Here is a 13521-nt window from a genome sequence, read left to right on the forward strand (position 1 = left end):
AATTGTGACTGACCTACTGTAAGCTGTTAATACAACATTAAACAATTAACTTTTAGTATGTCTATTCTGGCTTATAAAATCAAGTTTAAAACCTAGAATCAAATGAATGCAGCCTCTGTAAAGACTGATTAGTGTTTAATAGTTTGCCATTTACAGTTTTCTAGTAACACACTGTTCTAGAGACATGAACATTTGTTTGAACTCTGAGCTGCTAACACTCAGGGCAAACCCAAAGACTACAAACCCAAAGCACTCCATTGGAATGAGTTAAAATGATAGATTAAACAGACTTATTGCCTGCTTTTGCCAGCAGGCAAATATAATTGAATACCAGACCTATAGCATTAATTAAGTGCGCTATTAAAGTCCAGATAAGAAAGCTAGTTTGCAAAACCACACTTTATCACTTTACATGATCCGCATAAACTTTCACCAGCATAATATCTCTAAGGTGGCCACCTTCTAGACCTACATCACAGTGTGCTTTCCCTAAGAAAGTAAAAGATGTTCAGTATAAAACTGGCAGGTAGGAGACAAAGGGCTTCAGTTCTTTACTCTGACTGATTTATGAGTGGGCAGTACAAAGGCTAACCAACAAGACAAGATTTGTTTTCACTTCTGAAGTATTTCCTCTCTGAATTCCCCAAACCAAAGATTAACTGCTCGTATCCAAGAGTATTTTCCTTCACAGTAAGGCTCCGCTCACCTGCATAAGCTCAGAATATGCCACAATATCAGCTATGGAGATCTCTTCTCCAGCAATGAAGGCCTTGTCCTGTAGAAACTTATCCTCAAATTGCTGTAGAGTTTCATTAAGGGTTTCCACAGCAGCCGCCAGCTTTTCTGCAGGACAGGTCTTTTCCAAAGTCATAGGAATCATAACCTAAAAAGAAGGAGTGAAAGCACAAAAATAGTTAATGCCAAATGAGAATGACATATAAAACTCTAAAGTTACAGCTGTTGAAACTGGCACAGCAAGTTGATTTTTAACAAATCCCAGTCTGCCAACTGAAGTTGACAGTCTAGTGCAACTCACAACCTGCAGATTCACAAATCACAATGTCATTAAAAAAAATTCTGTAAAGCAGGGCTAGGACTAGAAAAATACCAGCTTTTAGTCAGGGGGTCATGGTTGACATAGATGTTTACCTTACAAACACAAGGTGTGGGGTTGGATTTTCAAATGGGATAATCGGCTAGGCTTAAAATGGTGCAGAAGGGCAGTTAGCTTAGTCCTAACCTATGTACCTATGAAATGGCATTGGTTCTTTTTAAACATAAATTTGGAACAGATGTTAATTTTAGAGTGCTCATGTTACTCAAAAGAGTAGGCTGAGGATATGAAGTTAACTGATATGATCAAGGTCCATACCTCTCAACTGTCCAGATTGTTGCCTCATATTTTTGGTCTGTTTCGCATAAAACTATGTTTTTTCTGGCCAGTCTTTGGCAGATTGGAGAGGATTGATGTCAGTAAATATTGACTGACATTTGAGTTTCAGACTTCATACCTACCAGAAAATTCATGCATATGCAAAACCTGTTATTCTATCAATTTATATATTTGTAAGAGCAAACTTTAAAATTGTTCTTAATTTTGGGCCTTTGCAACCCCCTCCCTCCATTATTCATGGCTTTGTCCAAGTTTCTTGCACTAAGCAGTTGAGAGTTACGTTGAGGTCTAATAGAATGAAAGTGAAACTACAATACTTGGCTCACAATGAAGTGGATAAATACCTTCCTGGGTATCTAAGATAAGATATTAATGAACTTGTTCATTTAGTGACACAGATGCTGGAGGTTCTGGCTTGGTGAGGGGCTGATGTTAGCTCTCCCATTCTGGAGGGAAGACACAGATTGGCTCACTGCATTACCTGCAGAAATGTAGGTGTATCAGCCACAACAATAAGCTTAGTATATCTACACTAGTCAGCAATGTGCTGCTTGATCAGGGGACTTGGTATGTGTGGCAGCATCTGTTCACCTCCTGAAAGGCACCACTTGCTCAGCACATAACTTACTTGTCAGGAAAGGAGTTAAAATATTTCATAGAACCAGTGGATTGGCTGGCATCCTAGTACCAGACTCTCACCTCCAAGAAGAATGAAAGACCTGACTATGCTCTCTGGGCAGGGAACAAATTGGCTGTAGGAATCTCACCTAGCAAGTGGAACAAAAGGGCCAATTAGGTGCAGGAAGGTGGATTCACTCAACCAATCCTGCAGACACAGCAACAAAGAAAAAAGATATACAATGAAAGCCAACTCTGTTGCTTAATTTATGCATCACTGTCCGCATTACCGGTACTTATAATCTAACCACATTTTAGCAGCACCTCTTGAATGTGACAGCTGCTAATTTAACACCCCAGCCAAAATCAAATATCATTCTTCTGCAACCGTAATGCCAAGTTTGTGCAAAATCAACATGTGGTCAGCATATACAATTTCAAAATGTAGTAAAAGGTTTTAGCAACCTATTAATACTGTGCTTCCACATTAAAGTGCAAAACAATGGTTTTGTTACTATATCATATATGGAAAGAAAAATAGAGTTAAGATTGTTTACATTATGTTTACATTTACAACAGATTCAGAACCCTAGCAACTCTTCAATATGGTTATCCTTAAATTTTAACATGTACAATAGCCTATAGCTTTGTATAGGATAACTATTACTGTTCAGGTATTGCCTATAATGTTTGCATGTCCTTAAAAGAAATTTGAATATCCCCAAATACATCTATGTTTAAGGTAAGTAATATTTCAATAACTTTCACTGTTATACACTGATTAAAACAAGGACATTGAAGAGTGAAATATTTACAAATCTCCACCTTCTGGAAGAGCATTAAACTTTGTAGATGAAAGTACAGCTGTCAGTTTATGGGCATTATGGTAAGACTATAAAAACATGAAAAACGAAAAAAGGAAATAATTCTCTAGTGCTACAGACAGACTGGAAAATGAGTTTGAGCACCTGCCAGATGCCACTAAATGTTTTATACAACATGCAAGTATGAAACATGTTGCCTCAAACACTGGTATATTCACTACCACAGAACACAGATACGGTCAAAATATGTCTGATAACTGTTCAAACCAGAACTACAAACCACCAAGTCTCTTTATACAGCTACTAACAAGTTATACACAATGGTGATAGTGTCTTTACCAAAAACAAGGTAATGAGGAGGCCCTGTCAAATGACGAAATTGGTCATCCAGAAGCCCTGTCTGCTGCTGGGGCTTTCATGCCCACAACAATAATAGGCTTGGTATTCAAATGTACTAAAGTGAATCATGGGCCAGAAGTATCCAGAAAAAATCCTGAAATTCAGTTGAATGTTACTCTGGAGAGATTATAAATTGGATTTAAACTGTGCAGCTATCAAATAATCTGCAATATCACTCAGTTACTCTGAGTTATAGATCTGCAAACCTGGAACTATTTTTTTATAATAGGCAAGGGATACAAAGTAACAGAACACATCAACTGCTGTATGTGGACCATGTGCAGCTTCTCACAGTTCATTCCCTTTTGCAGGAGGCTGTTTACACAAATCGGAGTTCACAACTGTAAAAAATAGAACTTCATTTCCACAGGACAGTAGGATATAATATAGAAAAGTTTATTATGGATAAAGGAACATTTTGTGACATTTACCCAAAATGCATACATGTCCACACCGACCTAAATGCTGCTACTACTATGTAGAAGATTATATGAACTGAGATCTTTATATGGTAACTGTGTGTGTACCACTAGCAAAATGCGCCCAAATTATGCACAACATGAGCTCACACAACAGCTGATGAGATGAGCAGAATTGCTTCTAATCAGTGCATGTCACCATGTAATTTACATGCTTATAGTTCTGTGGGTCAGAGTAAAATGTATGGAGATTTCCACAGATTTGCATCTTCTGTTACTTCTGTACAAAGTCAGACAACCTAAAGTTGCATTATTACTTAACCGATTTTCACCACTTCCCCCTGCAGAAGTAATCAGTTGTACCTAACAAAATAAATACAAAAAACATTGCTAACTTGCCCACCTTACTAATATTTTAACAGAGCAAACAGTTTATATGCTGAAGATAACTGTAGCACAAGTTACCTAAAAAAGTTGAACATTAAAAAGTTCCCAAGTGTATGGTACACAAACCATATGCAGCCATTTTTTTCACTGATTTTAACACTTAACAAGTAGCTCCATCCATTCTTAACTTTTTGTTTTTGTCCAGTAAAGTCATTTAGCTATCATCTGGTCACTATGTACAGTACAGTCCCCCCATAAAACCCTAAAAATACTTGCTCAACGTGGAAACTCAACAGTTCCTTGGGCTTCCATTTTCCACAATTTTAACTTTATTTTACCAAGCATTTACTATCGCACATTTCGCCTCACCTTCAACCAAAGCATGATGCCTGCATTAGGGCGAATAGACGTGTGCTGCCAGGAGAGAAATTCATCAACGCGTGCCCTTTTCTGAAGGTCTGATGGATACCAATGATCAGGGGTGTTGCACTTTCGAGATAGATACAGGAGGATTGCAACACTGCAAGATGAAAGGAAAGAGGCACAAAAGTTTGTTTGTACAGATGGCCAGAAACAAACATCAGCTGCACCGACATTTAAACAATTAAACAGACTGAGAACAAGGCAGAAAATTGTACAAACGGCTGTGAAGGCATTCCTCATTTTTATAATCTGATAGCATACATCCACTTTAACCAAACAGAAAAATTACAGAATGTCTTTTCAGGGCCATGTTCAGACTGCTTTTCACATCTGGCATGATATTAACTAAATTCAGTTTGGAAGAAAAAAAACAATAGGAAAATAGCTGCAGGCAGCAACATATCACTGTTAATGAAGAGAGGAGTGAAAACACAGTATGCATGACCTTCACCCTGTACATGAAATCCTTCAGGGCAGTTTTTAGCTGGCATAGTACAGCCACAGAGCTACATTATCTCCCAAATCCAGCAGAGAGAGCACTGATTATGAAGGAATCCTCTGAAAATATCTCTACAATGGCATGCTCCTCCAGGGTGATGTAGAGGAGAATCCACTGAAGGATTTCATGAGAGAGTGGTAGTGATTTACTTATATTATTTTTCCTTTGTTGACCAGGTTAGTCCCATTAGGCTAATAGCCTCTTTTCTGGGGAGAGCCAAAGTGGTATTTTTCCCATTTTGAACACAAGCATTGTCCTGATAATTTCACAACAATGCTAGTGGTCAAAGAACAAGGCAGTCCTCATCGGCTATAGAGAAAAAAGTAACCTGGTTCATCTGTTTAAAAACACAGTCCTTTGCAGGAGCAACATCTGATTAAGTGACTTGCAGAACCATACAGAAGGCAAAAGGATGTTGTAGAAGTACTCATCACTAAAAAGCAGCATAGGATTAAGGTGGAAGAAATAATCAGCTTTATTCACAGAGTGCTACAAATCTGGGATGTAAGCAGTCAAGAAAACAACGACAGTTGCAAGAGCCTCACCTTTCAGCTAAGGCAAAATCTCCATCTTTCAGAGCTGGAACTTTTCTAAGAGGATTCACCTTCCCGTACTGTTCAGTGAAGTGGTCTCCTGCAACCCAAAGAGAAAAAAGTAAGGGGAAAGCTTCTCTGATGAAAACAGTATTGGAACAGACACTCAGTGACATAAAATGATTTAGTTATGCTTATCAGTAAACATATAGGTGAAATGCTCCTGAGATATGTTTCAGCACAGCTATATGTGTTTTATTGCAAAGCACTTTACAAAGCAAATTAAACTCAAACAAGCAAATGATAAACAAATGGCAAAGCAGCTAAAATATATACTAAATAAAATAAATGTCAGTATAGATATGAAAAAAGACTATTAAGTAATAACATATGCAGCTATTAATGTTAGACATAACAATATAAATTTACAACAAAATTTAAATGTAGGTTTAATATCTGAAAAAAAAAACATTTTAAATACAAATTTGATTACAGAATGCAGCATATTACATAAATGAACACTCATTCCTGTTACTTCTTAACCATATCTCTTTCTGTTTTATTTCAACCCTATTTTTAAATTCCATTTTCATTTTATCCCACCCACTAGCTATAACTTTTGAAGATATTTTTATGTTCCCGAATAACTCTTGAACAATTTCTACTACACACTCCTTAAATCCCTCTCTTTTTAACAGGTAAATGGAAAAGTGCTAGCGTCTCATGTTTACTTCATTACCCTGCATTTTTATCTTGGTTTTTGTCAGTGCATGATCTGAAATAATTATTGGATGTATATCGAAGTTTTCATTTGACCTCTGTATTAGAAGCAAATTTGTTCTGTGAATAGTTGGTAAGGGTATTTATGCTGCAATTTCAATTTTCTAGTTGCAAACTGTTGCATGTGGTTTTGTACTTTAGTAATGTTTATTCGCATACAGAATTGTTTTGGTTGAATATGTGACTAATGTTAATATGCATTTTACCTGGTCAGAATTTGTATCATTTCGTACCATTTGACTTTTACAACCTCTTAATCAGCTATGAAGTATGTGAAAAGTCTGATATAGAAGTGCGTGTGTGTGTGTGGGGGGGTGCTATATAGATTTAAAACACAAGATTTTAATTTTAGAGAAGTAAATGAAGTTAACATAATGACGGAAATCATGATATCTAAAAATATGATGTATATAATGTTTACAAAGATTATAAATAGCCCAATAAACCTTGAAAAGGCTGTAAATATATGTGCATTTATCAAAAAATCAACCCCCACTCTGTGATACTTCAGGAGACACACATTAAAGATATGCAACATGTTAAATTATAGAGAGGTGACTGTGAGGCATTCGGATTTGCCTCTTACCTTAATGGTGAGCACAGAAAAGCACATGCATTGGCACTCGTTTTGAAGTACTGAAACAAAAGAAGATGAGGAGTAGAGTTATAATCTAATCAAAGGGAAGACTGGGGGCACACTATGTACCACAATCATTGTGTAATGCCGTCAGGTATATCTCAGCTGGAGATAGATATGCGGTTCAGGGAGTCGGTGAAATATGGTATTTGTCACAGACAACATGCATTCAGGACACAATTTAACTTGGATGCATGCAATGGAAAATGCTTATATGGCTGTGTAGCATATATATGGGAATGACAGATGTACATAGACAATTAAGGTTACCACTGTCTACATAAGCATGCACGATAGAAGTACCATGCATACTCAAGGACAGGTAAAAAAATATTAGTGCCAAAGGTTGTACTTTAAGAACCTGACTACCTTGCCCATCAGACCACACTCCCTTTCTAATGAGATTAGAGACTAACAAAACTATATTTGAAAAGAATTTGGATGTGAACTTTTTTTTTGTTTGCCAAGGAAGACAAATTCAGGAGGTTTGATAATTTCATTTGGAAGCTGATAGACCTTCCTTCAAAAATAGGAGAACATATGCCCACAGACTCTAAGACTGTTAGGACTATTTTAAGAGTTGTTCTGAAGGAACAAAATAATATGAGACCTAAGTTAAAACAATACCAGGAGGAGCTACTAAAGGCACTGTGAGATTTGGTCCATAAGAAAGATGGACCACAGCAAAAAATCAAAGATCTGCAGGGCATGATAGGCAATGCATTTAAATATAAGGTAGATGTAATGAGAAGAGTAATTAGATTAAAAAATATTTAACACCTAAGAAAAATATTGGGCCTTAGCTTAAGATAGCAACTGCAGACAGAATAATGCACACAATAAACAATGTTTGCTGGGAGGGTTTCTGATATTTCTGAAGACATACTAAATAGTTTTGTAGGATTTTTACTGCCAGCTATATAACAAGAAGGATTTACCATCAGGCACAAATGACAGCCTTAGAAAGTTATTTTATTTTTAATGAAAAAAAACTGAATAATGTACAAGTTGATGGGTTTCTTATAGAATTTACTGAGGAGAAAAAGTAACAAAGTTATTGCAGGGCAAAAAAGTGATAAAACACCTAGGTTGAATGGGCAACCTATAAAATATATAAATTACTTGGGAATACGTTTACAGAAAATGTTATAGTGTTACTATTAGCTAGCTATGTTTTAAAGAAAAGGGGTTGCCACAAGCTCTTGGATGCAAGCTATAATGTCAGTGATACTAAAGCCAGGCAAGGATCCCCTGTAGGTCGGTCCATATCATCCTATCTTAATACTTAAAATTATAAACTTACAGTAAAAATGCTAGTGGAAATACTCTTGAGCTTCACAGGCTTAGATCAGACGGGATTTGTACCTTGTAGCACTACCCATGATAATGTGATCAAACAGGCATTTTGACTGAAGATTCAAATAAGACAATCTCCATTACTGACAAGAAGTTTGGATGCTGAAAAAGCATTTGACACAGTAAGTTAGTGTAATGTAATTAGGTTACTACTAAACATGGTCTTTCCTGAGATCTCAGCTATAACAACTAGGATTCTTACATTTAGGTATAACAGTATGATTCAAAACAGACCATCAAGCTCATTTTAATTAAAATCTGGAACCTTTAGCCCTCAGATTAAATATGCACACTGGAATGGGGTCATCAAATATGGTGGAATAGATACAAAATGTTCTTTACATGTGGATGATGTACTGCTATATTTATCAATTTCAGAACTAGACTGGGAAATAGTCTTGCAGGAATTTTTGTTTTAAGAAACTTGTTGAATACAAACATGCAAAACACATTAAAAAATGAATAAATTACTACCCATCTGGGAAACTGAGTTTGCAGTATCCCTTTCTTTACAATTAATAAACTGCTACAGTTAAAATTTACAGATATATTGGCATGTCTTTGGGAATGACCTACAAAGCATTAATTATAAAGGCGACTGATGTTTTTATCGCAGGTGGAAGTTATCATACTTAGACATGGGGCAATGGTTTGTGCTTCCATGAGTAACACATGCTCATGGAGTACACAACTCCCACCACAGAGTACATGGGGCAAAGAATACAAACAATGCAATGGTTTGTGCTTCCATGAGTAACACATGCTCATGGAGTACACAACTCCCACCACAGAGTACATGGGGCAAAGAATACAAACAGTTCTATGGTTTGTGCTTCCATGAGTAACACATGTACATGGAGTACACAACTCCCACCACAGAGTACATGGGGCAAAGAATACAAACAGTGCAATGGTTTGTGCTTCCATGAGTAACATGTGTACACAGAGTATACCGCTCTCACCACAGGGTACATGGGGTAAAGATTACAAGCAGTGCAATGGTTTGTGCTTCCATAAGTAACGTGCACACGGAGTATACAGCTCCCACTGCAGGGTAATTTACTGGGTAAAATTAATAGGATGACCTCAGAATTTATATAGATGGGGCAGAAAACTAGAAGATCCTGGAAAAACTTAACTCTAGCAGTGGCAAAGGAAGTTTGAGGGTGTTAGACATGAACATTTCTTATAAGGTATAAACATAAAGGGCCTGATTCCAAAAGGCTTGCTCTCAATGTAAGTACCTACACTTCAGCCATAACTTTAAACAAGTGCTGAGCAGCTGGGACTTACATCCCAAATTTTAGTGACTGGCCTAACTTTCTTGTTTTTCTAACTTATATTTTACTGAATTTCCAAATAATAAAGCTACATAAAAGGGGATGTTCATGACTGGGCTTTGTATTTCTCAGTAAATTGCATTAGACAGAGTGAGGTGTTATAGCAAACCGATTATCAGGAGTTGACCAACAAGCAGGAGTATATAACAAATGTTTAAAATCCACCAAAAATCCATCCATAATCCCCTTTGTTCCATTTTTTCACATAGGGTTGGGGTGTCACATCAACAGTGATCATAATTTAGTTCATATGGGTATCTATAAAATGGCTAGAGGACAAACAAAAAATAACATTTCTTAACTGGAATAACCCATGCTCTGCTATGCACTGAACAGATATTATAGCACATTCAGGCCTGTAATGACCTCAGAAGCACAGCTAGGGTGGGGCACAGAGGGCAGCCACCCCAGACGCAAGGTGTCAGGGGCATGATCAGCAGATGTTTATCAGGTGATCAGGAGGTAGTGTAATATCGACATTCAGTTTCTGAATTCTGGTATCATATCTGCAGTCAAGGCTGAAAGTGCTCTGGGTGTGGTAGAGATTGGTTAGGTACTACACAAGAAAGTTGTAACTTTTCTTATCTAGAAGACTAAGGTAGACGGTGGTGAAAGCTTTGTCCTGGGAGCAGAAAGAATCTATTCTGGATTTAACAAAGGTCTGATAGTATAACCAGACTTTCATTGTCAGAAGATGAATCATTTCTGCTCAACATCTGGGCTGTTAGCTGGCTGTGATTTACTTGCGAAAATGAACTGGACACACAAGCTGATTTAAGTATACTTTTCTCTGCACTTGGCATTATTTAAGATTAGGACTGCATTTTATTTGTTTCACTGAATATTAATTGAGTATTGTGGTTTCTGTCTATCTGCAGTTAATTTGCTAGGTGTGAAAAGTATAGCCATCTGGGTAAATTGCAGATTGTTTCTCTTCTTTTTAATTTCTGTGTTAACTCTTAACCTGGGGGTTCTGTTTGCCTTATAATCAGTGTTAGTCACATTTCTGTGAATCATTTCTGCTCAACATCTGAGCTGTTGGCTGACTGTTATTTATCTGCAAAAATCAACTGGACACACAAGCTGATTTAAGTATACTTTTCTCTGCACTTGGCATTATTTAAGATTAGGACTGCATTTTATTTTTGTTTCGTTGAATATTAATTGAATATTGTGGTCTCTGTCTTTTTGTAGTTAGTTTCTGAACCTCCCTCCCTGTTCTTGTTGTGGTGTTAATCTTGGTGGCTTTGGAATTGCCCGCCCCTACTGTAAATTTGTTTTTTGACACTCCTCCTGGGTCCATCTCATTTGCTCACTCAGCTGAGGACAGTGAGATCATATTTTGATTTCAGACACTCCTACCAATCCCATCTCTTCTGCTGTGTACAGAGAGGGCACTTGGGAAGGACAACCCATATAGTCTCAATCTGCTCTGTTCCCTCCCTCTCCACTAAAAAAAAAAAAAAAAAAAAAAAAAAAAAAAAAAAAATTATTTATACTTTAGCTGCTCTTACTTAACTGTCTTCTACCTTATTACCTGATTAGTATTCTGAGCATCTTAGTTTTGGTTGAAGCACTTGTGCTTCAGGCCATTTATTTTACATTTAGGGTTTTTGCAGACGAACCCTTATCAAAACCTATTCTCCATAAGTCTGTCATGTACTCTGATCACTATTGTCTGGACAATTCCCATCAGTTTCCCCTGCCAGCCTGGTCGACATGGGCATACTGAGACAGTGTAACAACTGCTTCATGTTTACTGACAGTCCCCTTCTACTAGCACATAATTCTTCAACCTGCGAGAAATGCATCTACATCAGTAAGCTTGAATCAATGCTCTCTCTAACCAGAGTCAGTACTCCTGACAAAGAGGAGATTGCCAGTACAAGCACCACATCACCCACCTCACAGAGCCATACACTCACCTATGCAGGGGTCCTCAACAAAAATTTACCTAAACAACAGAGACCCCAAAAAGACAAACAAACTCACAAACATTCCACACACAACACCAGTCACATCACGCACAGTAGTCAACACACCAGAGTCTCACAAACACAGCCCATTAAGCAAAACAATAAACCAAGGCAGCCCATAAGGCATAACAATAAACCAAACGTACTAAACATTGGTGACTCGATAGTGAGATACACTGATGCCTCCCTCACCAGGCTCACCAAGGAGAAGGTCTTGGTTAGCTGTTTGTCAGGTATCAGAATCCGTCACATCACACATGCACTCAAATCTCTCCACAGCAGGTACAAGTATGACTGTCATTGTCCATGTTGGTGTGAACAACTTGAAATGTACCTCCCTGGACTATATGAAGAGAGACATGATTGAGCTCTCAGAGTATGTGCTCCAGGCAGGTATGACCCTAGCCCTAAGCTGCATCCTACCTTCACCAAGAATACCACAATACCAACAAAAAATGTTTGCCTTAGTTTCTGGTGTCTTTCTAAAGGGATCCAGTATCTGTCTGCCTGGGATGGCATGGCTGACTGGCCACGAAGCTTTGCCAGAGGGTCTATATTGGAACACTGAATATTCTAACCATTGAATGGCCTAAAGGCCAAAAATACCAGACCTTGAACTCACTATTGTGGGGGGGCTGTGCCCCCCACACCCCCTGATAATTACATATACCAACTCCAAGGTCAGACTACAGTGAGGAAAGTGCAAATATTCCAATCTTTACCATACCATGATCTCACTATAACAGTTTGCTGAATGGCATTTTCGCTGTAAAATCCTGTTCAATGAACTGACTCTTTGATCACGTAATATAGACCCTTTGCTAGAAATGGCCTCCACCTGTCACCCCTGGGGTTCCGGATCTTAGCCAAAGCTCTTGCCTCTCCCATTGTGCCTTTTTTAGGCCATGTCCCAAAGACAAATCTTTCAACATAAAAGATCTGTCAAAAAGCAAATTGAAGGTCATGCTGCTCAATGCCAGGAGCCTTAGTCTGAAAATGCACGCACTAGAGGCTATCCTCACACATTGGAAAATGCTGATGTCTGTGCAGTCACGGAAACTTTGTTCAGGGATGCAGAGAGAACCCCTGCCTTACCAGGCTATACCTCATTCCACACTTTCCGACCCCAAAATGACGGAAGGTGCAGTGGTGCAGTGGTAGCATTGTCACCTCACAGCAAGAGGTTCTCCGGTTCAATTCTCAGCTGGGGTGCCTTCTGTGTGGAGTCTGCATGTCCTTCCTGAGTTCGTGTGGGTTTCCCCCAGGTGCTCCAGTTTCCTCCCACATTCAAAGGCATGCATCTGGAGCATTTCTCCCCGGGCCTCTGCTGAAAAATTGGCTACGTTCCAAGTTGGACTTTCCCGGTTAGCAAATGTTAAATAAATTAATTAAATAAATAAAATGAGGTCAGAAAGACTAAGGGTGGTGGAGTCTCTATCTTCATTAAGGACAGGCACACCTCCAGACTTGTTTACCAACATGATGCACTGGAATTACTCCAGGTGCAACTGACAGTTGGCAAAACACCTATCCAGGTTATAGCCAGCTATAGACCCCCCTCCATGTCTCAGGACATGCACACCACCTACCTAGACCTACTGGACTCCATCAAGGTACCCCCTAACACCCTGATCCTTGGTGACTTCAACTACCCCACCATAGACTGGGTAAACTATTCCTGCGCTAATGTACTCACCCAGCGATTCCTTGACTTCATCAGTTCTAATGCACTAGATCAGCTGGTCTTATCTCCCACAAGGGGAGATAACATACTAAACTTAGTTCTCACCAACATGGGTGACTGCTGCACCACTCCTATGCTCTTCCCTGGTGAGATCAGATCATGAGTCTGTCTCATTCGAAGTTTCTATACAACCCAACCCCTCCCCAGCCATAACCAGGCTAAGAAGCTTCTCAAAGCCTGACTACAACATCCT

The 13521-nt window shown here is 38.5% G+C and overlaps 1 protein-coding gene across 1 annotated transcript in view; it reads right to left on the reverse strand.

Annotated features, from left to right (window-relative positions):
* LOC122799541 (glutathione S-transferase theta-3-like) overlaps positions 1-13521 on the reverse strand; it is a 119115-nt gene that overhangs the window by 27732 nt on the left and 77862 nt on the right. Inside the window, exons 2-4 of the mRNA XM_044068671.1 lie at positions 5508-5595; positions 4410-4560; positions 707-883 (exon numbers count right to left, since the gene is read on the reverse strand). Of these exons, the coding sequence (XP_043924606.1) occupies positions 707-883; positions 4410-4560; positions 5508-5595 (416 nt within the window). The remainder of the gene's footprint in view (positions 1-706; positions 884-4409; positions 4561-5507; positions 5596-13521) is intronic.

This window comes from Protopterus annectens, chromosome 4.part0 (genome assembly GCF_019279795.1).
Source record: "Protopterus annectens isolate FY-2018-M chromosome 4.part0, PAN1.0, whole genome shotgun sequence".
NCBI lineage: Eukaryota > Metazoa > Chordata > Ceratodontiformes > Protopteridae > Protopterus > Protopterus annectens.